Genomic DNA, 23,883 nt, shown 5'->3' on the forward strand with positions numbered 1-23,883 from the left:
ATGCACCACCCCCCTCAAAGATAAATAAACATTAAAAATTTAAGGAAAAAAAAGTGTTGGACACTTAACTGACTGAGCAACCCAGGTACCCCTGCTCTTTTCTTTTTTGTTGATTGATTATTATTGGAATTTTAGGTTGTTTCCAACTTTCTGTTATCCTTGTGGCATATATATTTGAACCCAAGTTTTCTTGGTGAAGGAAGAGATATGAAGGAGCAAAGAGAAATTATCTCATGTACCTCATAGCTAAACTTCCTAAAAATCCTCTTTATTTCTCTCTATAAAATCCCATACTTTAAGGCAGCTCTCTTTCTCTTTTCTTGTTCTCAACTTGTTTCTGCAAATGCCCCATCCCCTCCACTGCTCAACACTGGTTCCCTTCCTCACCCCTCCTGACCTCATAACTCCTAACCTTTTGTGTGTGTGTATTTTTTAAAAAGGTTTTAAATAACAGCTTTGTTAAGGTATAATTCACATACCATAAAATTCTGTAGTTTTGATTTTACTCGCAGACTTTCATAATTATCACCACTGTCTGATCTCAGAACATTTTCATTACCCCAGAAAGAACCTCCATACCTGTTAGCAGTCACTTCCCATTCCCAGTCCCCCAGTCCCTGGAAACCACTAATCTATTTTCTGCTCTGTGGGTTTGTCTGTTCTGGAAATTTCATGTAAATGGAATCCTACATCATACAAAAAAGCTTTTTATGACTGGCTTCTTTTACTTTTTGAAGTTCATTCATGTTGTAGCATGGATCACCACTTCATTCCTTTTATTGCTAAATAGTATTCCATTGTATGTATATGTCACATTATTTTTTTTTTATTTTTTTTTCAACGTTTATTTATTTTTGGGACAGAGAGAGACAGAGCATGAACAGGGGAGGGGCAGAGAGAGAGGGAGACACAGAATCGGAAACAGGCTCCAGGCTCTGAGCCATCAGCCCAGAGCCTGACACGGGGCTCGAACTCCCGGACCGCGAGATCGTGACCTGGCTGAAGTCGGACGCTTAACCGACTGCGCCACCCAGGCGCCCCTTTAACATCGTTTTTTTGGTGCAGCTTTATCTATATATTTATTTATTCATTTTAATGTTTATTTACTTATTTTGGAGAGAGAGTAAGCGACTGAGCAGGGGAGGGGCAGAGAGAGAGAGAGCGAGAGAGAGAATCCCAAACAGGCTCTGCACTGTCAGCGCAAAGCCTGATGCAAGGCTCAGTCTCATTAACCATGAGATCATGACTTGAGCCAAAATCAAGAGTTGAATGCTTAACCCACTAAGCCACCTAGGTGCCCCTATTTATTTATTTTTAAAGTAAGCACTACACTGGGGTGCCTGGCTGGCTCAGTCAGTGGAGCATGCAACACTTGATCTCAGAGTTATAGGTTCAAGCCCCACACTGGGTGAAGAGATTACTTAAAAATAGAATCTTAGAAGAAAAGTAAAAAGAAAAACCAAATTAAAAAAATAAATAAATAGGGATGCCTGGGTGGCTCAGAGGGTTGAGCATCTGACTTTGGCTCAGGTCATGATCTCACAGTTCATGAGTTTGAGCCCTGCATTGGGGCTCACTGCTGCCAGTGCAGAGCCCACTTTGGATCCTCAGTCTCCCTCTCTCTGTGCCCCTCCCATGCTCGTGCTCTCTCTCTCCAAAATAAATAAACATTAAAAAATAAAATATAAATGAATAGATAGATAGATAGAGTAAGCTCTATACCCAATTGGGGCTTGAACTCACAACCCTGAGATCAGGACTCACATGCTTTACTGAGTCAGCCAGGTGCCCCTCATATACACGCTTTTGTGTGAACATGTGTTTTCATTTCTCTTGAGTATATACCTAGGAGTAGAATCGCTGGGTCATATGGTAACTCTATGTTTAACATTTTAAGGCACTGTCAGACTATTTTTCCAAAGTAGCACCATTTTACAATGCCTGCAGCAAAGTTTGAGAGTTCCAATTTCTCCACATTTTCACACATTTATTATTGTCTGTCTTGTATCTTAGGAATCATGCTGGGGATGAAGTGGTATCTCAATGTGGTTTTCATTTATCTAATGACTAATGATGTTGAGCATCTTTTCATGTGTTTATTGACCATTTGTGTGTTTACTTTGGAGAAATGTCTAGGCAAGTCTTTGCCCAGTTTTTAATTGGGTTATATGTCTTTTTAATGTGGGGTTGTAAGAGTTCTTCATATATTTTGATCAGAAGTCTCTTTGTAAATATTTTCTCGCATTTTGTGGGTTGTCTTTTCTTGATGGTATCCTTTGACGCGTGAAGGTTTTTAATTTTTATGACGTCCATCCACCTTATCTATTTTCTCACTTTTCACTTGTGCTTTTGGTGTCATAGCGAAGAAACCATCACCTAATCCAAGGTAAAAAATATTTACTCCCCTGTTTTCTATAACTCAAACCTTGTAGCTCAGTTTAGTCTGTCTAGTTTCCACCTTTCTCCATATCTACTACCCCCATATCTATTACCCCCAGTCAACTTACAAAGGATTGGAAGTCCAACAAAGTCTTCCTCTCTGAAAGGAAAGGGGGAAAAAGAGGGTAAATACTTTTTAATTTTGATGTAATTTAATTTGTAAATAATGATATTTTAAAACTGTATCCCTCACAAATGTATTTATCAGCCACTTGAATTTTTTCATTTATTATTGCCTTTTCATGTCCTTGAGTATATGTGACTTGCCTAGATCTTTTCTGTACTCCACATGAAGGGCTGTGATCCTATAATCTAAATGAGTTAAAATTTTAAAAATTGATGGTATAAAGCATTCAGCTAAATGATGGAGAACTTAGGTTGTGGGGGATTTATACTCATAGTGGGTGGAAGGAAAATGACAAGAATAAAAAGGGAAGGAAGAGAAATGAATGAAATTAGATATGAGGCATCTGAGCAAGTGAGGACTGTTAGGATTGAACTTGATAGCACAGAAGACTAGAATTTGAGGAAGCCATTCTGCCACAGTCCAGCCAACAGACCAGAGAAGCTCAGAGTGGGCTCTGTGTCCTTGGGGCCAGGAGACCTTGAACAAGAGAAAACTTTACCTTAGCCTATCAGAGGAAAAACTGGGAAGAGAAGACTTTCTAGGAGACCCCCACAGTGAAAGTTCTGAGCTGAAACTGGATAGAATTTGGGCACTTCAGAAGATCTGTACCCTGAGCTGGACAAGAATGTATTATGGCTGTCATGTTTGCTAGGTCTTGTGTGATGTTGTGCCTGAGTGATACAAAAGAGATAGAAATAGACACCCGCCCTGCATTGAGAAGGAAGAGATTAGCATACTTTCAGTCACTTTGATGCCCAATTTGGTCTCTGTATTCAAGAAGCTGCAGGACAGGGGCACCTAGCTGGCTCAGTTTGTGGAGCATGTGGCTCTTGATCTTGGGGGTGTGAGTTCAGGCCCCACGTTGGGTATAGAGATTACTTAAAAACAAAATCTTTAAAAAGAAGAAGAGAAAGCTCCAGAACAGTAGTAAGGAGAGCAAGGATCCTTAGCCCACAGCCATGAGAGAGGGATAAGCATTCTGGGGCTCAGAGGAAGAGACAATGAGATGACATAGGGGGGCAAATGATAGAGAATATTTAAAAATAGTTTTCTTGCAAAATTATAGCTTACTGCTGTGAGTACATAATATAGTATTCATGATTTTCCCCTTATCTGAAAGCTTGCAAGCTGTAACTGTGACTAAGTCATCTCTGTATCCCCCTTAGTGCTGAGCACCCTTTCAGTCATCCTAGATGATTTTTCTTAGTTATGTCACTACTCATACTTTTCTGTACTCAGGACTAGTCATCATTTACTGCTAAGAACACATCCTTGAAAGAAAACGAGAAAGTGTTGCCCTTGAGAACCCCGAGATTTTCGTATGTGGCATTAAAAGGGGCTCTGCCTTTGGTCACAAGTGGATGCATGGCCAACTTAAAATGAAGGGGGTGCTCAAGAGCTGGGCCTGTGCAGTCCAGAGTATGGTGGGGTACCCCTGCCCTGTTGGGCTGTGTTATCAAGCTCCATCTTGACTCTGAATCTTTTCTCCTCTTGGGCTCTTCTCCACCTGAAAATGCTATGGGAAGGGCATGTCCCTGACTTCCAGGGAGGTGACATTAGGTTCCCTTTCTTTCCCTCTCTCTCCAGGTGCCAAGCTCTCCTGATGAAATGTGTTCTGCCCCACTGGGCTCCAGGGGCAGTGTCTGGTGCTGTTGATGCCCTTGTTCGAAATTTCCAGAATGGATAGTCCCCCAAAGCTGACTGGAGAGACCCTCATCGTCCACCACATCCCCCTGGTGCACTGTCAAGTCCCAGACAGACAGTGCTGTGGAGGGGCAGGTGGGGGTAGTGGGAGCACAAGATCCAATCCCTTCTGCCCACCTGAGCTGGGCATCACCCAGCCTGATCAAGACCTAGGACAAGCTGACTCGCTGCTATACAACAGTCTGCACTCTGCTCCGGGGGGATCTGCGCGGTCTGCAGACAGCACGAAGAGTAGGGTGCGGGATGGAAGAGGCCCCGGGGCCCCTAAACGACACAATCCCTTCCTGCTACAGGAAGGTGTGGCTGAGCCAGGACTTGGTGACCTATATGATGACAGCACTGGTGATAGTGCCACCCAGCAGTCCTTCCACCTGCATGGGGCTGGTCAGCCCACCTTACATCTGTCCCCTTTCCAGCTGCCACCACCTGGCCCTAGAGTGAGCAGGCCATGGGGGGCAACACGTAGTCGGGCTGGAGTAGTGGAAGGGCAGGAGCAGGAGCCAGTGGCCACCTTGGATACCCAGCAGTGCAGCACCAGCCACTGCTGCCGGCCAGAACTGGAAGCGGAGACCATGGAACTGGATGAGTGTGGGGGGCCTGGTGGGAGTGGCAGTGGGGGTGGAGCCAGTGATACCTCTGGCTTTTCCTTTGATCACGAATGGAAACTCAGTTCAGATGAATCCCCAAGGAACCCAAGATGCTCAGGCTCAGGACCTCAGCACTGCCGCTGCAGTAGCACATCCAGTCAGTCTGAGGCGGCTGACCAGTCCATGGGCTATGTGAGTGACTCCTCCTGCAACAGCTCAGACGGTGTGCTGGTCACCTTCAGCACCCTCTACAACAAGATGCATGGCAACTCCCGTGCCAATCTCAACTCCGCCCCACAGTCTTGCAGCAACTCTTCCTTCTGCAGCCACTCAGACCCTGGCGCCTTCTACCTGGACCTGCAGCCCTCCCCAGCTGAGTCTAAGATGTCTTGTGAGTCCCACCACCCCGACAGTGGGGGAAGGGAGGGGAGCTATGGCTGTCCTCATGCCTCGTCTCCTGAGCTTGATGCCAACTGCAACTCCTACCGCCCACACTGTGAGCCCTGCCCAGCTGTGGCTGACCTCACAGCCTGCTTCCAGAGCCAGGCCCGTCTTGTTGTGGCCACACAGAATTACTATAAACTTGTCACCTGTGACCTGTCCTCCCAATCATCCCCAAGCCCAGCTGGCTCTTCCATCACTAGCTGCTCTGAGGAACACACCAAGATAAGCCCGGCACCAGGCCCTGGTCCAGACCCTGGCCCCAGCCAGCCCTCTGAGTATTACCTATTCCAGAGGCCAGAAGTCCAGCCAGAGGAGCAAGAAGCAGTGGGTTCCTCAGTGGAAGCAGCAGCTCCTGTGGGCCCTGCTGTGATCGAGGGGCAAGTGTACACTAACACTTCACCCCCCAACCTTAGCACTGGACGCCAGCGCTCTCGAAGCTGTGATCGCACCCTGGCGCGCAGCCCTCCTGTCCGCCTGGGCTCACTGGAACGCATGTTGAGTTGCCCAGTGCGCCTGAGTGAGGGTCCTACAGCCCTCGCTGGGCCTGGCTCCCCGCCTAGGCGGGTCACCTCCTTCGCCGAGCTCGCCAAAGGCCGGAAGAAAGCTGCAGGCTCTGGCTCTCCGCCACTTCGACTGAGCATCGGAGAGTCCTCCCAGGAGTTCTCACCCATCCAAGAAGCCCAACAAGATAGGGTGGGCCCACTGGATGAGGGCGTTCGCTGTAGCCATAGCCTACCACCCATGCCTTCGGGGCCAGGCATGGACCTAGTTGGCCCAGAGCCCTGGTCCACCCAGGTCTGTCAGGGCCCCCAGTCCAATGAGATGCCACCTACTGGCCTCAGAGCTGCTGGGCAAGGCCCCCTGGCCCAGCTGATGGATCCAGGGCCTGCTCTCCCAGGGAGCCCAGCCAACAGCCATACACAGAAGGATGCGAGAGCTAGAGCTGACGGTAAGGAACCTAGCTGGAGAATATGAAGATATATGCATGGCTTCCTCAGTGATAGGGCCCTGGCAACCACCCCATCCATAACCACTAAAGGTTCCTCAGCCTAGATTAATCTTTCCAGTCCAGGTCATGTCCTACATTTGTCACCGGGGGAAGGAGGGATAGAGGATAAACAAATACACTGAGGAGATAAAGTCAGGATTTAGAAATTGATATATTGGGAAAGGAAGTAACACAGAAGATTGTGATTGTAAGCCTGGATGACTGGAAAGATGAGGGTACGTGGATAGAGACCTCAAACACTAAAGTAGATTTATAGGAAAAGGGATAAGGCACGAGTTTAGTTTTGGACATTTAGGAATTTACAGTGCTTAAGGGATATGTCCAATAGGCAGACCATACTGGGTGTCAGTGAAGTCCATTCTTTGATCAGTGATTGTTGCCACTCATCAAAGAGTCTGAAACCAGTCGCTAGACCTTTAAAGCCTCCTGGGTCCTCTCTTTTCCTATTTATTTTATTACATTTAAATATTTTATAAAGGCTCTGTGTTAAATGCTGGTGATAGATATGAGGGACAGTCTCTGCCCTCAATACGGACTAAGGATGAAAACAGAAAAGGAAACATAATTAAAACACAGAGATGACAGTATATGGTACTGGTCTATGAGAGGGCTATCCAGACTAACATGTCAGAAAAGGACTGCTAACATAATTTATATTTAAAACCAGTCTAGAAGGACGATTAGGAATAGGCTTTGTGGAGACTTGAAAGAACATTCTAGATTCATACAGTAGTCTGTATAAAACTACAAAGGTGCAAAATAACTTGATGCTTTCCAGAAACTGTAAATCATTTGGTATAGCCATGGTGGGGTGTGGATGGAACTTTTGAAGGATTTAATCAGGGAAGTGGCATTTTGTTTGTTTTTAACAGCTTAGTAGCATGTTTTCATTTGCGTTTTAGAAAGATCACTGGTTGTTTGGGTGGAAGGTAGATTGGAAAGGATATCCTGGGAGTCAGGGGATGGCTATGATCAGAGTTGTCAGAATAAAAGAGGTAGTTGCATATGTGGAATTTAAGAAACAAAACAGATGAACAAAGGGGAAGAAAGGAAAATTAAGATAAAAACAGAGAGAAGGCAAACCATAAGAGACTCTTAAATACAGAAAACAAACTGAGGGTTGCTGGAGGGGAGGTGGGCAGGGGAATGAGTTAAATGTGTGTCGGGCATTAAGAGGGCACTTGTTGGGATGAGCACTGGGTGTCATATGGAAGTGATGAATCACTAAATTATGTTCCTGAAACCATTATTACACTATATGTTAACTAACTTGGATTTAAAGAAAAAATTAAAAATATATAAAATTAAATTAAATTTTTAAAAATAACTTTTAAAAAAAGAGGTAGTTGAAGCTTTGAGTGGATGAGAGCATCCAGGGAGAATGTGTGGAGTTATAAAAGGAACAAGGACAGAGAGCCCTGAGGATACAATGATTTAAGGGTGAGCAGAGCAACATCCCAAGGAGACTGAGAAGAATTAGGATATTAGAGGAAAACCAGGGGAGAGTGAAGGGACATGCACTAAATGAGGAGAAAATTTCAAAAAGAGTTCAACAAAATTTGAAGTGAAATTGCTAACATTAAGGCTGAAGAATCCAGAAAGCAACATTTGGGAGCAGTGAGGGTGGCAGCCAGATCTCAGAGGGTTTGGAAAGAAAGAGGAGATAAAGCAGGGGAAAGGGAGATAAAGGGGAATGTGCTGTGCTGTGGCCTCAGGTTGGGGTCCCTTGGCTTCTCAAAGGAAATGGGTTAAAAAAACATAAATGGTTTTATCTCTGCTGTTAGGGAGATCACAGCCCATCAGAAGACTTCACACTCCTAAACATACACAAAGGAGCTGTTCTTGGGGTGGGGATGGAAAGGGAGGTCTCTAGGGAAGAGGGGGGTCAGAAACAGCAGAGATTGGCCAGAGTCCCTTGGAACCTACTCCCTTCTTAGAGTGTACTGTCTGGCAGGTGTCTCTAGGCACAGGGGATGTTGTGGCTGGCATTCTTAGGGCAAGACCAATCCTGGTCAGAGATGCATTAAAAGTGTTGTTTGTTTTGTTATCAGGTAAGACTTTTCATATAGAGATGCTGTTCCCATAAGTCTCCAGTGACTTACCACAGGTCTCTTCTCTCGATTCTTTGCTATGAGTGACTATTCAAAAGAATTCATGAATGACAAAAGAAGCAGAGATCTCTTTGAGATCCTGAGCAGCAGAGTCAGGATTCAAAAAGATCTTACCAAGTCTGGAAAGAACAAAATTAAAAAAGCAGGGAACAATGTGAAGTTTGACAGGTGAGCTGTATGTACTTCCGTTGATTTGGGATATTTAACTGATAGCAAACTCAGAATGAGTCAGCAGTTTGGAAGGGCTTCCTTCCAAAAGTTAAAATGACTGGATTCATTGATAGACTCCAGAAGGGAGAAGCTGATAGTCCTCTACTCCCTGCACCAGTTAGTGCTCACCTGGAAGTTCTAGGTGCTTCATTTTAAGAAGGAACTGAGGGACTGGGACTATGTCACCTATAGAACAGCAGACTTGGATGAACGTGGTCTCTGACTCCAGTTTTCTTAAGAGCTGTCACGTAGAAAAATGTGAAGCCTTAGTCTGTTTTCCCTGGGGACATAACTGAGACCCACTCCCCAGGTTAGGCTCCTCCTTCTTCTCTGAGCTTAGTTCCCTGCCTCAAACCCTATCCTGGGGACTTAGGGAGGATTTTTAAAGAGTAGAAATAAACAGTCTAATACAAACATACTTCATATAGGGGGTATAATAAAGCTGGGGTTGGGAATACCTAATCTGATAGCCAGGGTCCATTCAGCCTTGAAATTTGATATTTAAATAAATGGAAAGGAAGGAGGCATTCCCAGGAGGGAAAGCTGTGTGCTTAAAGTTGGGGACAGAGTGGGGAGAGTGGTGTCAATGAGAATGGCAGGTGTGGAAGTTTGAGGGGAGAGCAGCCTAATTGGTGGCAGGTATGGACACCTGTTTGAGAAGATTAGACTTTATTCTGTGGGCAGTAGGGCCATGGGATAAAATTGGTATTTTAGGAAGCAGTCTGACTTATGTAAGAAGATCTGGATGCAGTGAGACTAGACTGAACCAAGGGAGACAGTGGGGATTCATTCATTTAACAAATATTCATTCAGTACCTACTACATACCTGGCTCTATTCTAGGCACTGGGGATACATCAATGAACAATTCAGAAACCCTGCTTTTTTGGAGCCCTCATGAGGAGTAATAGACAATAAACAAATGAGATTACTTTCTGATAGTGATTAAATGTTAAAAAGAAAATAAAACAGGATAATGAGATAGAGTGTGACTTGTGACTGGGGTGGTTGCCACTGAGAAAGTGATGTTTGAGCTGATGCCTGAATGATGAGAAGATTTGGGGCAGAACAGCAAGTGCAAAAGACCCTGAGATGTTAATGAACTAGGCATGTTTAAGGACAGCAGGAAGTGTGGCTGGAGCACAGTAAGCAAAGGGAGAATGACAAAGGTTGCTCTTAGCACAGATTGGGGATGACTACTAGAGGGTACATTTTGAACACGTCCCTTAGGAATGATTCTAACCCCCCCCCCCCCACCATGGGGTTGTGATCACTGTCCCCTTAAGACTCACTGAAGTAATAAATAAATGGGAAAAGATGAGGGCTACCATTTCATGTGTAGTGCAATGTGATAAAGAGAACGTTAGCCCCTAAATGAGACTCTGGCTTAGGCAGAGTTCTATCTCTGCCACTTCCTAGTTGTATGACCTTGGGCAAATGACTTAATCTCTAAATTTCCAATACCCTGATCTGTCAGGTAAGGATATTAATTCCTATCTCACAGACTTGTGCGGCCAGAGTTGTGCTAGCGAGCCACACCCAGGGGTTTAGGCTTTGTAGGTGCTTGTAGCGCCACCTTGTGTTCATCCAGATGTTTACAGTATACGCAGTGTTTTATTAGAAGCGTAGCTCACACACACACAAAGACCATCAGGCTATACAGTATCCTGGAGTTCTGTGTTTAGTTTGGAGCCCTATGTCTTGAGAGACGCTGACGTGAAGATTGGCTGAAAGAACAGGAGAGGATCAGTCTTGGAGACCACCGTTCTGTGTAGAGGGAGCAAATAAAGACCGTGAGGCTCCAATGCCAGGATTATGAAAAAGTGGGAATGGGGTGGATAGGGGTGACAGGAGTCTGATCCCAGCTGCAAATAAGGAAATATTATGGTTAGATTTGCTTAAGAATGAAATGAGTCAGCTTTAGCGGAGAAAGGTGATGATGAGCAAAAGCTTGAAGTAAATAATATCTTACCCTGAAGATCATGTGACTCTGACTCCAACTCTTGAGGCTTCCAAAACAAAGGAAATGGTGTTTCTGCCATTGACTGAAATGAAAGTCATCAGGAGAAAGGCGATAGATGAACTGTTTTAAAATAGCAATTATTAAGTGAAAGCAGAATCTTTGGGGCACCTAGGTGGCTCAGTTGGTTGAGCATCCAACTCTTGATTTCAGCTTAGTGCTGAGAGTGGAGCCTGCTTAAGATTCTGTCTCTCCCTCTGCTTCTCTCTCTCTCTCTCTCTCTCTCTCTCTCTCAAATAAAATAAAATAAAAAATACGTGAAAGCAGAATCCTAAAGCAGAATGATCCAGAGATCAAGGGGAAGGCTGGGGCTAAAGCTGAAGTTTCAGGAGTCATGTGTATGAATGTCTGAACTTGAACAATGCAGGGGAGAATGTGTAAAGGGAGATCAAAGAATGGAGCCTTAAGATATATACACCCTTGAAGTTAAGAAAATGAAGAAGGGGTGAATAGCCAAGAGTACAAGAGAGTTCAGTTATCATAAAGACAATAGGGAAAGTTTTACAAAAGATGGGAGGGGCATTGTCAAATTCCCAAACTTGGATTACCCCTACCCCATTCAATTCCTACAATTCAGGTCCTGCCTGTCTCTTCCCCTCTCCCCAGTGAGCATCATCTGTCTGCTTCTTTGCTTCCTCTCATGGGGGTCTCAGGGCATATCTGTCTGATTCCTCCTCCATCACTGTTGCCACAGGAGGTGGTGCTGAGAGCCGACCAGTCCTTCGCTACAGCAAGGAGCAGAGGCCTACCACGCTGCCCATCCAGCCCTTCGTGTTCCAGCACCACTTCCCCAAGCAGTTGGCCAAGGCCCGAGCCCTCCACAGCCTTTCCCAGCTCTACAGCCTCTCTGGTTGTGGCCGTGCACAGCAGCCTGCCCCACTGGCTGCCCCCACTGCTCAAGTTCCAGCCTTAGCTCCCTCAGGGGAGTCACAGGCACCCACCAACAGAGGTGCCAGGAAAGCTGGTCCTGAGCTAGAAACCTCACGGCCGTCACCCCTGGGTAGCTACTCTCCCATCCGCAGTGCTGGCCCCTTTGGGCCCAGCACCGATTCTTCTGCTTCCACCTCGTGCTCCCCTCCTCCAGAGCAGGCCACAGCCACAGAAAGCTCACCCCCATGGAGCCACTCCTGTCCTCCTGTTGCCCGGCCTGCCACCTCGCAGCAGCCACAGAAGGAGGATCAGAAGATACTGACCTTGGCTGAGTACCGTCTCCATGGAACAGGAAGTTTGCCTCCTCTGGGCTCCTGGAGATCTAGCCTCAGTCGAGCAGAAAGTCTAGCCCGGGGAGGTGGTGAGGGCAGCATGGCCTCCAGGCCCAATAATGGTATGAGCTTTACCCCCCACCCCAAGCATCTCTACCTCCCCTTTGAATGGTTTCTTATACTCCAGCCTGGGGTCAGGGGTTAAATAATGGGGGGGGGGGGTTAATATGGGGTCCTTCCCCATATTATCTATGGATAATATCCACACACACACCCAGCCCTCATATTTTATATGGGCCCACTGGGTGGATATGAAGTGCTATCTCCTGCTAACTCTTGTCTGTCTCTTCTGCTAATCTGTTCTGCTTTCAGCCAACCACCTGTCCCCTCAAGCACTCAAGTGGCGGGAATACAGGAGGAAGAACCCACTAGGGCCACCTGGATTGTCAGGGAGCCTAGACCGAAGGCCGCAGGAAGCTCGACTGGCCCGAAGGAACCCCATCTTTGAATTCCCTGGCTCCTTCAGTGCTGCTGGCCATCTGAACTGCCGGATGAATGGTGTGTGGCCCAGGTCCCCATTATACCCAGGGCAGGCTCTACCACAGCTTGGCAGGGCTGGAGAAGGGGTCAGTCCCCAAAGGAACACAGAACCCAGCTGCAACTCTTAGGAGAGTTGCTTGAGACTGATTTTTCTCTTCTTTGCAGGTCAAGTAGTAAAGCCATTACCACTGACCTGCCCTGACTTCCAAGACCCCTTTTCCTTGACTGAGAAGCCTCCAGCTGAGTTTTGTCTGTCCCCAGATGGCAACTCAGAGGCCATTTCCATTGACCTACTTCAGAAAAAAGGTGAATATTACCCCCAGCTCAGGCCAGGAATTCTGTTGTCAGTGCCTATTTGTGCCCATTGCCCTACTGTCTAGTCTTCCAGATTATTTCCCTATTTTAGAACTCCACATGCTAGGAAAGAATTAGCACAGGAATTGGGGCAAGAGGTAGAAGTCTGTGTATTGTGTATGGTGTGTGTGCATGAGCACGCAAGGGTCATTTATCAGATGCTTAAGAATCGGGCTTCAGTCTCTTGCCTTGGAGAGCTACGTATAGTGAGGGAGACTTTGCCATAAATAAATGGCCATGTACTCTTGGGGACAGTTCAAGTACTACAGGGACTAACAGCTTCGGTAAGCATAATGGTGACATCTACTAAGCTATTTAGCAAATAAGGGACCACTGGACTAAGAGAGCTGCTTCAATGAGATGATGCAAAAAGAACTGAACATCATTGTGGGCTGAAGGGAAGGAGCCTGTGAGAAGGAATAAAGATGAAGCGAAGGTCCCTTGCAGAGGAAGAGTGGGAGATTCAAACCTAGGAAGAGGGAAGAACCTTGAACAAGATGGAGAGTGAGTGGGCCCTGGGGGAGGTTAGATAGAATGTAGTTAGGTCTTTTGGATGGACAGGGATGTGGAATTCATGACCAGTCGCCTCTGTTCTCTAGGTGAAGTAGAATCAAGGGCTTGAGAAGAGGGGTAAAGATTTGGCAATGTGAAAGGATAACAGAGCATACCACGAGACGCACATCCAAGAAGTGCCCTTGTCGATCACTGTTATGAGTGGCCCCAGACTTTCTCCAGCAGCCACTAGCCTGGTTTCTCATAGCAGAGAAGATGAATAGTTAGATTGATCTAGGATATGGAGTAAGAAGGTCTTGAAGATGCAGTTGGTGAGATGGATCCACTGGTGGTGAAAGCAGTGCAGGGCTTGAGAACTGGGCAAAAACAAGAAGGGGCCAGGGACTGGTCCTCGGTGAGACTGAGATCCATGTGCAGAGACAGAGAGAAAGAGTGGAAGCCCCTCCCTCTCTCCACAGAGGGCTCCGTTTCAGCCACGTTGCCCAGGGACTTGCTTAGGAACCTGTCACACATCAAATTCTTACTTGCAGGGCTGGTGAAAGCAGTTAACACTGCTGTGGACCTCATTGTGGCCCATTTTGGCACAAGCCGGGATCCTGGGGTGAAGGTAGGCAAGAAACTGAAGAGCTGAGCTCTACCCGGCTGACCCTCACCCATTCTGTGCGACCACTTCCTCCTGCTCTCTTGCACCAAGAACCCAGAGTTGGGAGCTTCGGGATGGGGATCTCAAGAGAAGCATGCTCAGGCCTAAGAGAGTCAGAAAGGACCAAGGTCAGGCCTCAAATGATTCTCTGTACTTGTCTACTGCATCCACAGGCAAAGCTGGGGAATAGTTCTGTGAGCCCCAATGTGGGCCACCTGGTTCTGAAGTACTTGTGCCCTGCGGTCCAGGCTGTGCTGGAGGATGGGCTCAAGGCCTTTGTGCTAGATGTCATCATTGGGCAACGTAAGAACATGCCATGGAGTGTGGTTGAGGCTTCCACACAGCTGGGTAAGTGCTGGGTGGCAAGATGGGGACTCCAGGCTGAGATTAAGGTTCCAGAGACTGGACATTTGACTGCTAACTCTGGCTTCCTCTCAGGCCCGTCTACCAAGGTCCTGCATGGCCTCTACAACAAAGTCAGCCAATTCCCAGAGCTCACCAGTCACACCATGCGTTTCAACGCCTTCATTCTTGGCCTGCTCAAGTGAGTGTGTGGGGCAACAAGAGCTGCAAACCACCAGCCCTCTCCCCTAGGCTCCGCCACTTCTGAGGAACCAACTCCCTAGACTGAGACAGTCAGGTGGATCCACAGGATCTGTGGCCAGGGCTCAGGCTCACCTTCCTCCTTCCCCCGCCACTCCCATCTAGCTATAGCCTCTCTCAGTAGGTCACTGGTTTCCTACCACACCCACAACCCCCTGGCACTGATCACCAACATGGTCATTTGCTTTTAATCTGGTTTTTAATCCATAATCTGGCTTATTTGGAAATTAATCTGGTTCTTTGGATATTGTAAACTTTGATCCACTCCATTCCAGCACTACTTCCAAATCCTGCCTGCCCGTAAATCCATCTTGAGATCCACATCCTAGTATCTTTCTTTCTCAAGTTGGGCCCAGGCCATCCCCTTGGGGATGTGTACCCTGTACTCTCACTCAGTAGCTGCCCTGACTTCTTGGGTCCTATGCAAGCCAACTCCTTTCTAGAGGGAAGAAATTGGCTTGTGAATCACATGTTCACCCCCTCCCAACGTCCCCGCTGACTTTCCAGAACTAGATTACATGAAATGAACCAGGTAGCCATAGAAGGGGGGTGTTCAGCCTATACCTCTGCTCTATGTCTGACCCGATGTCCGTCTCCTTTGTACCTTATCATCTGGCTATATCCACACAAGATTCAACTCTCTTCACCTATTTCCCTACAGCATCCGGTCCCTGGAGTTCTGGTTTAACCACCTCTATAACCACGAAGGTAATGCCCAGGACACTGTTCTCTCTTGCAAACTCAATATAGGCCAGACCTCAGAGGCTCAAAGAGGGAGGCACAGCTCTTTACAGATTCTAGAGGTGGGGAGGGAACCCCACAAACTTTCATCCTCAAAGCCAGGGCTTCTGCCCAAAACTTCCCCCAGCTTCTACTTGTGTTAGAGCCTTGGAGTCAGCAGGATACTCAGGCAGTGTGGAAGTCAGGGTGGCTAGGAACCCCAACACCTCCACTCTGAACTTGGGGCTGCCACTTAGGGTTTGGAGGTCGCGACCTGCACAACTTGAGGTGGCATCGTTTCCACTGGAGTGCATCTGAGGGCACAGTACGCAGCCTGTGTGGCCATATGCGGTGGCTCTGCCAGGGCTGCTTCTCAAAGGCCCACCCCAGGCCAGGCTGTGCTTCTCTGTGTGGCTCAGGCCTCTCTCTTTCTCCCCTAGATATCATCCAGACCCACTACCAGCCGTGGGGCTTCCTGAGTGCAGCACACACTGTGTGCCCTAGCCTCTTTGAGGAGCTGCTGCTGCTGCTACAGCCCCTGGCCCTGCTGCCCTTCAGCCTTGACTTGCTGTTCCAGCACCGGCTGCTGCAAAGTGGGCAGCAGCAGCGGCAGCACAAGGAGCTGCTGCGGGTGTCCCAGGACCTACTGCTGTCCGCCCACTCAACATTGCAGCTGGCCCGGGCTCGGGGCCAGGAGGGCCCTGGAGACACGGACAGGGCAGTCCATGGGGAGCGGGTGAAGGGTGTGGGTGCCTCAGAAGGTGGAGAGGATGAAGAGGAAGAGGAGACAGAAGAGGTGGCAGAGGCAGCTGGGGTCCCAGGGCGTGGCAGGTGGGCCCGAGGCGGGCAGGCCGGCTGGTGGTACCAGCTCATGCAGAGTTCCCAGGTCTACATCGATGGCTCAGCTGAGTGCTCTAGGTTCCCCCGTGGTGGCAGCAGTAGCAGCAGTGAGAAAAAGAAAGGGTCAGGAAGTGGGGGGCCACCCCCTCGAGAGGGAGTAGTCGAGGGGGCGGAGGCCTGCCCTGCCCCTGAGGAGACCCTTGGCCGGGATAGGGGCTGGCCCTTCTGGATGGGGAGCCCACCTGATTCTGTGCTGGCTGAGCTGAGGCGCAGCCGGGAGAGGGAAGGGTCCACTGCCCCCTCAGCAGAAAATGAGGAAGGAGCCTCAGAACCTTCACCTGGGGGCATCAAGTGGGGCCACCTCTTTGGCTCCCGAAAGGCTCAGCGTGAGACCCGGCCCGCAAACAGGTGAGCGGCATCCCATAGTGTAGACGGAGGGATTTGGGGAGCCTCTCTAAGCCAGGATACAGACAGAGCCAGAGCTCTAGCTGCTCTCTTCTAGGCTACCCTCTGACTGGCTGAGCCTGGACAAGTCCATGTTCCAACTAGTGGCACAGACAGTGGGTGCCCGCCGGGAGCCAGAGCCCAGGGAGAGCCTGCAGGAGCCACCCTCTCCAGCTCTGCCCTCCAAGCCTCCATGGTAAGCCCTGGGAGACAGGATTGGGGGGCTGGGTTTGGTGTTGGATGGGGTTTCTCTGACCTCCATTTGTTGTTTCCCCAGCGAGGTGAAGGCACTGTGCCATCATCTGGCCACAGGCCCTGGACAGCTGAGCTTCCACAAGGGAGATATCCTCCGGGTGCTGGGGCCAGCTGGAGGAGACTGGCTGCGCTGCAGCCGCGGCCCCGACACCGGCCTGGTGCCACTGGCCTATGTGACCTTGACCCCAACTCCAAGTCCAACCCCTGGAAGCAGCCAAAACTGAGGCCCTGTGCATGTTGGTGGCCTCAGGGACCCTCATAACCCCCAACTCAGAGCCTGAGAGCCCTTCCCAAGCCCTCTGGCTTGGCCACAGAGAGCAGACTAAGAGCTGGGGGCCATACATCCCTGTGCTCAGTATTAATTACTCCCCGTTAACTGTCCCAGTGACCTCATCCAGACCTCCACCCCAGAAAGGAGGGAAGGGATGCAGCACTGGGCTGCCAGGATTTCCCCGGCCATCTGGGCTGGCCCTCCCATAGGTACAGATAAGCATGTCCCTATGGAGGGAGGTGACCAGAGGCCCATTTGCAGGGTTTCCTAGGCCAGGTGGTAAGGAGGATGGGTGACAGTATTGGGGCCAGCTCCCTAGGCCCCCAAATGTAAATAGGCTGTGGCCAGTGCCTGGTGGTCAGAAGAGGGAGGAGGAGCCCAGACTTCTGTTTATGTATTTATTTATTTATTTATTACACCTATTAATAAAAAAGGTGCTCGGCCTCCAAACCATTTTTCTTTGTGCCTCCCCCCACCCTGCGGCCCACCTCTCTTCCTTGCAAAAGGATGGCTGGGATAGGAAGAAAGGGAAGACAGAACCTGAAGTCCAGGTACCTATACCAGGAGCTGCTTCTGGAGGGTGCTGAGGCCCAGTACATCATGGGTGAGATGCCCATACGTGCGACCGAACTGGAACTTATACCCTATATGGACAAGACAGTCTGTCACTTGTAGCTGGTAGCATGGAAAAGCCATTTATTTCTCAGCCAGTGCCTAAGCCCTCCAAAATCTTGTCCTACCTTCCACTGTGGGCTACCTCCGTTTCCTTTTCTGCGCAGTGGTAAGCTGAACCACGTGATCCAAGCCCCCCCTCCATATCTATTAGTTCCAACCCCCCAAACCACCTCCACCTGTGCCACACACGTACAAATACTCTGGTCCCCGAAGCTTCCCTCTGGGGCTATCCTCACCTGGCACATAGCCCCCATAGTTAGGTAACAGGCCCAGGTTCTGAGGGTAGGTCCTAGAAAGTGGGGGGAGATGTTTGGGATCCTTCTGGGATCTGCCCCTTGAATACATCTGTCCAAATTCCTGCAGTGCCCGGTTGGTGAGTGCAGGAAAGCTGGAGCCGAAGAGGAAGCGGGCCCGGGGCACGTAACCAGTGAAGCCTAGGGGGATGGGGATACTGAGTCAGGACCTCCTGGGAGCCTCCCCATGCTTTTGATCATTACCCACTTCCTCTCACCTGGCATGAAGAACTTGCGAGGATCTTTGTCATCCATGGAATAGGGGGAAGCCTTGTGAGGGGAAGTTGATAGAGAAAAAATAAGGGCATCAAATTCAGCTCCTGTGCTCTACCAGAAGCTCCCTGGGAGCTGGAGCTGGCAGTCAGGCCCATACTCCCTGTACCCAGAGTCATGCTACTCATGGCCACCCCTAGGCCTGGTCACACTACCAACTCCCCCTGCACTCTCTCCAGCCTTGTTGGTCTCACTTGTTCTGCCTCTTGCCCCGGCTCCAGCTCCTTCTCTGCCTCCAGCTCTGACTCTGGCTTTGGTTCTTGGTCTTTCCCCACGTCTTTTTCTTCCTTGGCTTCCTTCGGCAGTTCTTGACTCCTTTGTCCCCCAGACCACTGAGTGAAATCATTCAGAGCCTCAGCCCAGACCTGGCTACAGTTCTTGGCAAAGAGGAACTGTGCCTGGGGTACAAAACCTGGGTGGGAGGGGGCAAGGAGGATTTCGATTAGTGTTTGGGGCACATGTTCTGGGACAGGGACACCTATTCAGACCACACATACATACCTGTGTACCCTGGGATCATGCTGGAACTGAGCCTTTCATGTCCACGCCTGACAGGCGGTCTTCCTCTGGGAACCTCAGGAGATGGTGGAGGCCGGATGGGAGGCAGAAGTGTGCGATGGGCAGGGGGCCAGGCCAGGCCAGGAACTCCTCGAAGTAGCTGACCAGTCATCTGCCCATAGGTCTGGCCCATGCTGAACCGAAGTAGTGGGCAGTGTCCGGTGTACCTGTAGCACAGGACCCCCCCCCCCCGAGTCACCTCCAGTCTCCCTCTGCTCCATCACCCCCAGAGATAGACAGACCTCTGAAGCCCTGATTTTTTTTTCTGGATTCAGCTGTGTGCCCATTTGGAGCAGGCATTTCTCAGTTCTCTAGGTTTTCAACCCTTCCCCTCTGCTGTTACCCTGTTACCATAGAGAAGACAACAGAGTTTTGTGGCAGGCCCAGCTACCACTATTGCCTTGCTTTTCCTTTTCCATCAAACACCATAAATATCCCAGCCCTGGGCCTCCCAAATACCAGTATGTCTACTTGACCTCCAAGATCTAAGTGGCACAATTCCCATATCCCTATATGCCTATTTCCAGAAACAAGCAGAAGTCTTACCCTGGGATATAATGAGGGTTCTGGGGGTTCAGCCCTGGTATGAAGGTGCTGGCCATAGCCATGGGGATCCAGGCAGTTCCTTTTGTTTCCCTTGGAGCCCAAACTCTGGGCTCTGTGTACTGTGTCCAGGGCTGTGGGGCGGAGCCAGAGGCAGGAGGCAGTGCCAGGGGAGGAGAGAGGAGGAGGCATTAGTTTGATAACTGCCAGGGCAAAGGCCAGTGAAACAGGAGAGCAGGGACTCACTGGTTTGTCTACTCCAGAACAAATGCAGTCGGCCAAGTGGGGCAGGGAAAAGTCTGAGTAGGGCCTCCCCATTCCAGGAAGGCCTAAGGTGGGAAGGGAAAGAACAAAAACTGTTAGGTCCACTCAGCTCTATCATAAAAGAAGACCCTTCCTTCTTAAGCCTCCTGCCTGAAGACATGTGGGTGCTACTCTTTGTGAGTCTTGGTTGGAGGTGATAGAGTTCCTGGGAAAAGAGGTCTCTGAGGGAAGCCCAGAGGGGAGGTCACAGGGAGAAAAAGGAACCTAGGGACCTCAAAGCAGTGACATTGTTTATTTTCAGTAATTTAATCTGATGAATTATTTATTGATTACCCACCATAATCTGGATCATCATTCAACAAATTATGCCATGCTTTCCTATACACATTCTGTAGTCAGAAGAGCTAAACTCCACATGACTTTGGGCAAGTCATTTAGTGTCTCTGAACCCCACCATCATTTACAAAATGCAGATACTAGGACTCACCCTGCTACTGTTGTGAGGCTAAAATCAATATATACAAATGTGTTTTGTAATAGTAAAGACCATGAAGTCAGAAGAGGGGAAGGGTAGGAGAAAGAGCATGGGCATGAGGTCACGCAGTCATGCGCTCCTAACAGCTTGTGGCCTTGAGCCAACCTTACCTTTTGTGAGCAGGCAACTTAACTTCTGAACCTGAATTCCCTAAACTCTAACATGAAAGTTAAAATAACCCAACCTATCAGGATGCTGTTAAGGATAAAGTCAGTGTGGGAAAGAATTTACCCCAGGCACCTGGCACACAGCTACTAAAACTTAATTTTCTTCCCTATTGTCTAATACTTTCTCAAAGCTTCTAACACATATGGGAGATCTGTGACTGGTTAGTAAATTCAGTGGATATTGGTTTTCCTAATGTGGGAGGTCACGGAAAGGAGATACGACAGTAATGTTGGGTTTTTAAGACTAGGGTTTTAAGAACAAATTAGAATTTGTTAAGAAAACAATTCAGGGGGCACCTGGCTGGCTCAGTCAGTAGAGCATGCAACTCTTAGTCTCAGGGTTATGAGTTCAAGCCCCACACTGGCTGCAGAGCATATTTAAAAAAAAAAAAAAAAAAAAAAAAAAAGGAAGGGGTGCCTGGGTGGCTCAGTTGGTTAAGTGTCCATCCGACTCTTAACTTTGGCTCGGGTCATGATCTCATTTTTTGTGGGTTTAAGCCCTGTGTCAGGCTCTGCACTGACACAGCAAGGAGCCTGCTTGAGATTCTCTCTCTCTCCCCTCTCTGTCAAAATAAATACAAACTATAAAAAAGTAGGGGAGGCACCTGAGTGGCTCAATTCTTTAAGCGTCCAGCTCTTGATTTCAACTCAGGTCATGATCTCACGGTTCATGGGATCGAACAGTGCAGAGCCTGCTCACATTTTCTCTCTTCCCTCCCCTGCTCACTCTCTCTCTCTCAAAATAAATGAACATTTAATTTTTTTTTTTAATTTAAAAAAAAGGAGGGGGAAAACAATTCGGATTCTAAGAGGAGTACAGACCAGAAAGAAGAGATCTCAGGGGTGCCCGGGTGGCTCATTTGGTTAAGCGTCTGACTTTGGCTCAGGTCATGATCTCAGAGCTCATGAGTTTTAGCCTTGTGTCAGGCTCTGTGCTGACAGCTCAGAGCCTGGAACCTGCTTCAGATCTGTGTCTCCCTCTCTCTCTCTGCCCCTCCCCCACTTGTGCTCTGTCTCTGTCTCTCTCTCTCTCCCAAAAATAAATAAACATTAAAAAGTTTTTATTTAAAAAAGTAAAAATAAATTTAAAAATTTTTTTAAATAAAGGAGATCTCAGAAGGGAGCATGACTGGAACTCAGCTCTGGGGCTGAGTCAGGGCCAGGTCAGTACACCTTTCCAGCAGGCAGAGCCTCTGCTCTTCCCCCTACCCAACTGACAGTGCCCAGGCTGACCAAACACATGTCACTGACCTGGGGATTACACAAGAACACTGGGCCCCAAGGAATACATTTCACGTTCCTTGCTGTTCTGCCAAAGACAGCCTTGGAATGTGTCCTTTAGAGCTAGAGTTGTAGGGGACTTGACTCACTATTAAGGAAATACGCTAGATGGGGATGGGAACTGAGGGGAGAGCCCAGAAAAGTAACAGTGTGTCAAGGAACAACCTGGACTTGGGGATTCCCTAACAGAATCCAACCCGACTATTGGTTGCACACTGCGTACCTGTTCCCTACTCCCATCTCCTTCTTCCTAACAGAACCTTAATTCTGTTCTGTGGAGCAGCCAGAAACTTCAGGGAAGCTTGGAACCAGCCCTGGGAATGAGTCTTAACTAGTCTAAGCCCATAATAGTGATCCTGTCCCCTTGCCGGCAATTAGTTAGGCATGGGCTGGTGGAATTCTGGACAATAAAGGGAAGTCAGCCAGGATGAGAAAGGGTCCCAAGAAAAGTAAGCAATGTAAAATGCTGTTTAAAAAGATGCATAACAGAGGTGCCTGGGTGGCCAGTCCAGTGTCTGACTTTGGCTCAGGTCATGATCTCACAGTTCATGAGTTCAAGCCCCACATCAGGCTCTGTGCTGACAGCTCGGAGCCTGGAGCCTACTTTGGATTCTGTGTCTCCCTCTCTCTCCGCTGCTACCCTGCTTGTGCACATGCTCTCTGTCTCTCTCTTTCTTTCTCTCTCTCTCAAAATAAATAAATGTTTTTTCAAAATCTTAAAAAAAAAAAAAAAGATGCATGACAAATTAGAGAAAGAGAGATGGACAAGAAGGAATAATGTCCCTTCCCGCCTCTAGAAATTATATGGACATGATGACAGAACTTTGGTAGGCATCATGAAACTTTGTGGAATGCAAAGCTAATCTGAGGACAAAACCTGAATACAGCAAGGATGGGTGGTAAAGTAGAAAGGCCTGGGTCCTTGATGAGCTACTGAATTGATCAACCCTTTTTTTAATGTTTATTTATTTTGAGAGAATGAGCAAGCATAAGTGGGGGAGGGGCAGATAGAGGGGGAGAAAGAGAATCCCACCCAAGAGGGCTCTGTGTTGTCAATGAGGAGCCCTAGGAGGGGCTCAGTCCCAGGAACCATGAGATCATGACCTGAGCCAAAATCAAGAGTCAGGTGCTTAACCATCTGAGCCACCCAGGCGCTCCTTAACCAATCTTTTTATGTGAAATAATTAATTTCATTATTGTTAAGGCCAGTTTAAGTTTTCTTTTACTTAGAGCCCAAGCATCATACATAAAAATAAAAACAAAAACAAAAAACAACAACAAAAAAAACTAGTTCAAATTCTAGCTTCACTAGAGATATGGACCTTAGCCAAATTCATCTCATTAACCCTCAGTTTTCTTATCCATAAAATGAGGACATTACTGTTACTTCTTCTTTGAGTAGGACAAAATAGATAACAGGACAAGATAGTAGCACGAGATGATACAAAAAGAGCAACTGGCCCATGCTTATGTTAAGTGCTAACTAAACAGCAATTCATAGTGTTTGGTTGGAATTTGTTGGGAATGGGAGACAGGAAAAGAGCTGAGAACAGTAACAGAGGTTGGGGGCTCAGGGGAAAGAGTGTGAAGCTGAGAAAATGAAAGTTCAAACTTAAGTTGGAGTATACATTAGAATGTAGAGACTAGGGACACCTGGGTGACTCAGTCAAGCGTCTGACTTCCGCTCAGGTCATGATCTCACAGTTTGTGAGTTCGAGCCCCACATCGAGCTCTTTGCTGACAGCTCAGAGCCTGGAGCCTGCCTTGGATTCTGTGTCTCCCTCTTTCTCTGCCCCTCCTCCGCTGGCTCTCTCTCTCTCTCTCTCTCTCTCTCTCTCTCTCTCAAAAATAATATTTTTAAATTTTATTTAAAAAAAAAACGTAGAGACTAGAACAAATTCTGTAGAACAGACCATGGCAGTTAGAATCAGTGTGTGAGTTAATACATACTGCATACAGTTAGTCTTAGATTTGTGTGAAGTCTTAGATTTGTGAAGAAGCAGTCTACTCCTGTTGGTGAAATGGCCTGTAACTATTATTGTTTCCATCTGTGTAGACAATATTTCTAAGATCTGTGAAGATCAGAAAGGTGTTCTAACCTGGGAAGGAAGTGAAAGAACTAGCTAAGGGGCCCATAGGAATGCTCATGGCCTCTGTGCCCCATTCCAGGGGACGGTCGTCATGGCAACCCAACCACAACTTGCTCCTGGTGGACACTGCAAACCCAGTGTTGGTGCAGAGAATGTTTCACTAGGATTC

At 48.1% G+C, this 23,883-nt stretch overlaps 2 protein-coding genes across 6 annotated transcripts in view; one reads left to right on the top strand and one right to left on the bottom strand.

The window, feature by feature from the left end:
• The window catches only part of RUSC2 (RUN and SH3 domain containing 2), a 66,365-nt gene extending 48,880 nt beyond the window's left edge, over window positions 1-17,485 (top strand). For 3 of the 4 annotated variants that reach the window (XM_040481607.1, XM_040481608.1, XM_040481606.1), the window contains exons 2-12: window positions 4,154-6,250; window positions 11,345-11,974; window positions 12,225-12,410; window positions 12,558-12,698; window positions 13,790-13,866; window positions 14,076-14,250; window positions 14,341-14,446; window positions 15,167-15,213; window positions 15,666-16,473; window positions 16,568-16,705; window positions 16,787-17,485. In XM_040481607.1, coding sequence (XP_040337541.1) covers window positions 4,222-6,250; window positions 11,345-11,974; window positions 12,225-12,410; window positions 12,558-12,698; window positions 13,790-13,866; window positions 14,076-14,250; window positions 14,341-14,446; window positions 15,167-15,213; window positions 15,666-16,473; window positions 16,568-16,705; window positions 16,787-16,988 — 4,539 coding nt within the window. In that variant the 5' untranslated portion in view covers window positions 4,154-4,221 and the 3' untranslated portion in view covers window positions 16,989-17,485. The remainder of the gene's footprint in view (window positions 1-4,153; window positions 6,251-11,344; window positions 11,975-12,224; window positions 12,411-12,557; window positions 12,699-13,789; window positions 13,867-14,075; window positions 14,251-14,340; window positions 14,447-15,166; window positions 15,214-15,665; window positions 16,474-16,567; window positions 16,706-16,786) is intronic. The other variant, XM_040481609.1, reaches the window with a different exon arrangement.
• CIMIP2B (ciliary microtubule inner protein 2B) lies at window positions 17,420-19,525 on the bottom strand. 2 transcript variants are annotated; one of them, XM_040481611.1, is made up of 6 exons: window positions 19,381-19,525; window positions 18,778-19,001; window positions 18,471-18,688; window positions 18,222-18,273; window positions 17,947-17,999; window positions 17,420-17,679 (listed from the first exon to the last, which is right to left on the bottom strand). In XM_040481611.1, the coding sequence occupies exons 1-6, from the start codon at window positions 19,440-19,442 to the stop codon at window positions 17,458-17,460; spliced, it is 831 nt and encodes a 276-aa protein (XP_040337545.1). In that variant the 5' UTR covers window positions 19,443-19,525; the 3' UTR covers window positions 17,420-17,457. The 2 variants fall into 2 exon arrangements, with proteins under 2 accessions (XP_040337545.1, XP_040337544.1); XM_040481610.1 differs by having other exon boundaries at window positions 17,552-17,679; window positions 17,947-18,144; window positions 19,381-19,523.
• Between the last annotated feature and the right edge of the window lie 4,358 nt (window positions 19,526-23,883).

Source organism: Herpailurus yagouaroundi, unplaced genomic scaffold (genome assembly GCF_014898765.1).
Source record: "Herpailurus yagouaroundi ecotype Mexico unplaced genomic scaffold, PumYag 160, whole genome shotgun sequence".
Classification (NCBI taxonomy): domain Eukaryota; kingdom Metazoa; phylum Chordata; class Mammalia; order Carnivora; family Felidae; genus Herpailurus; species Herpailurus yagouaroundi.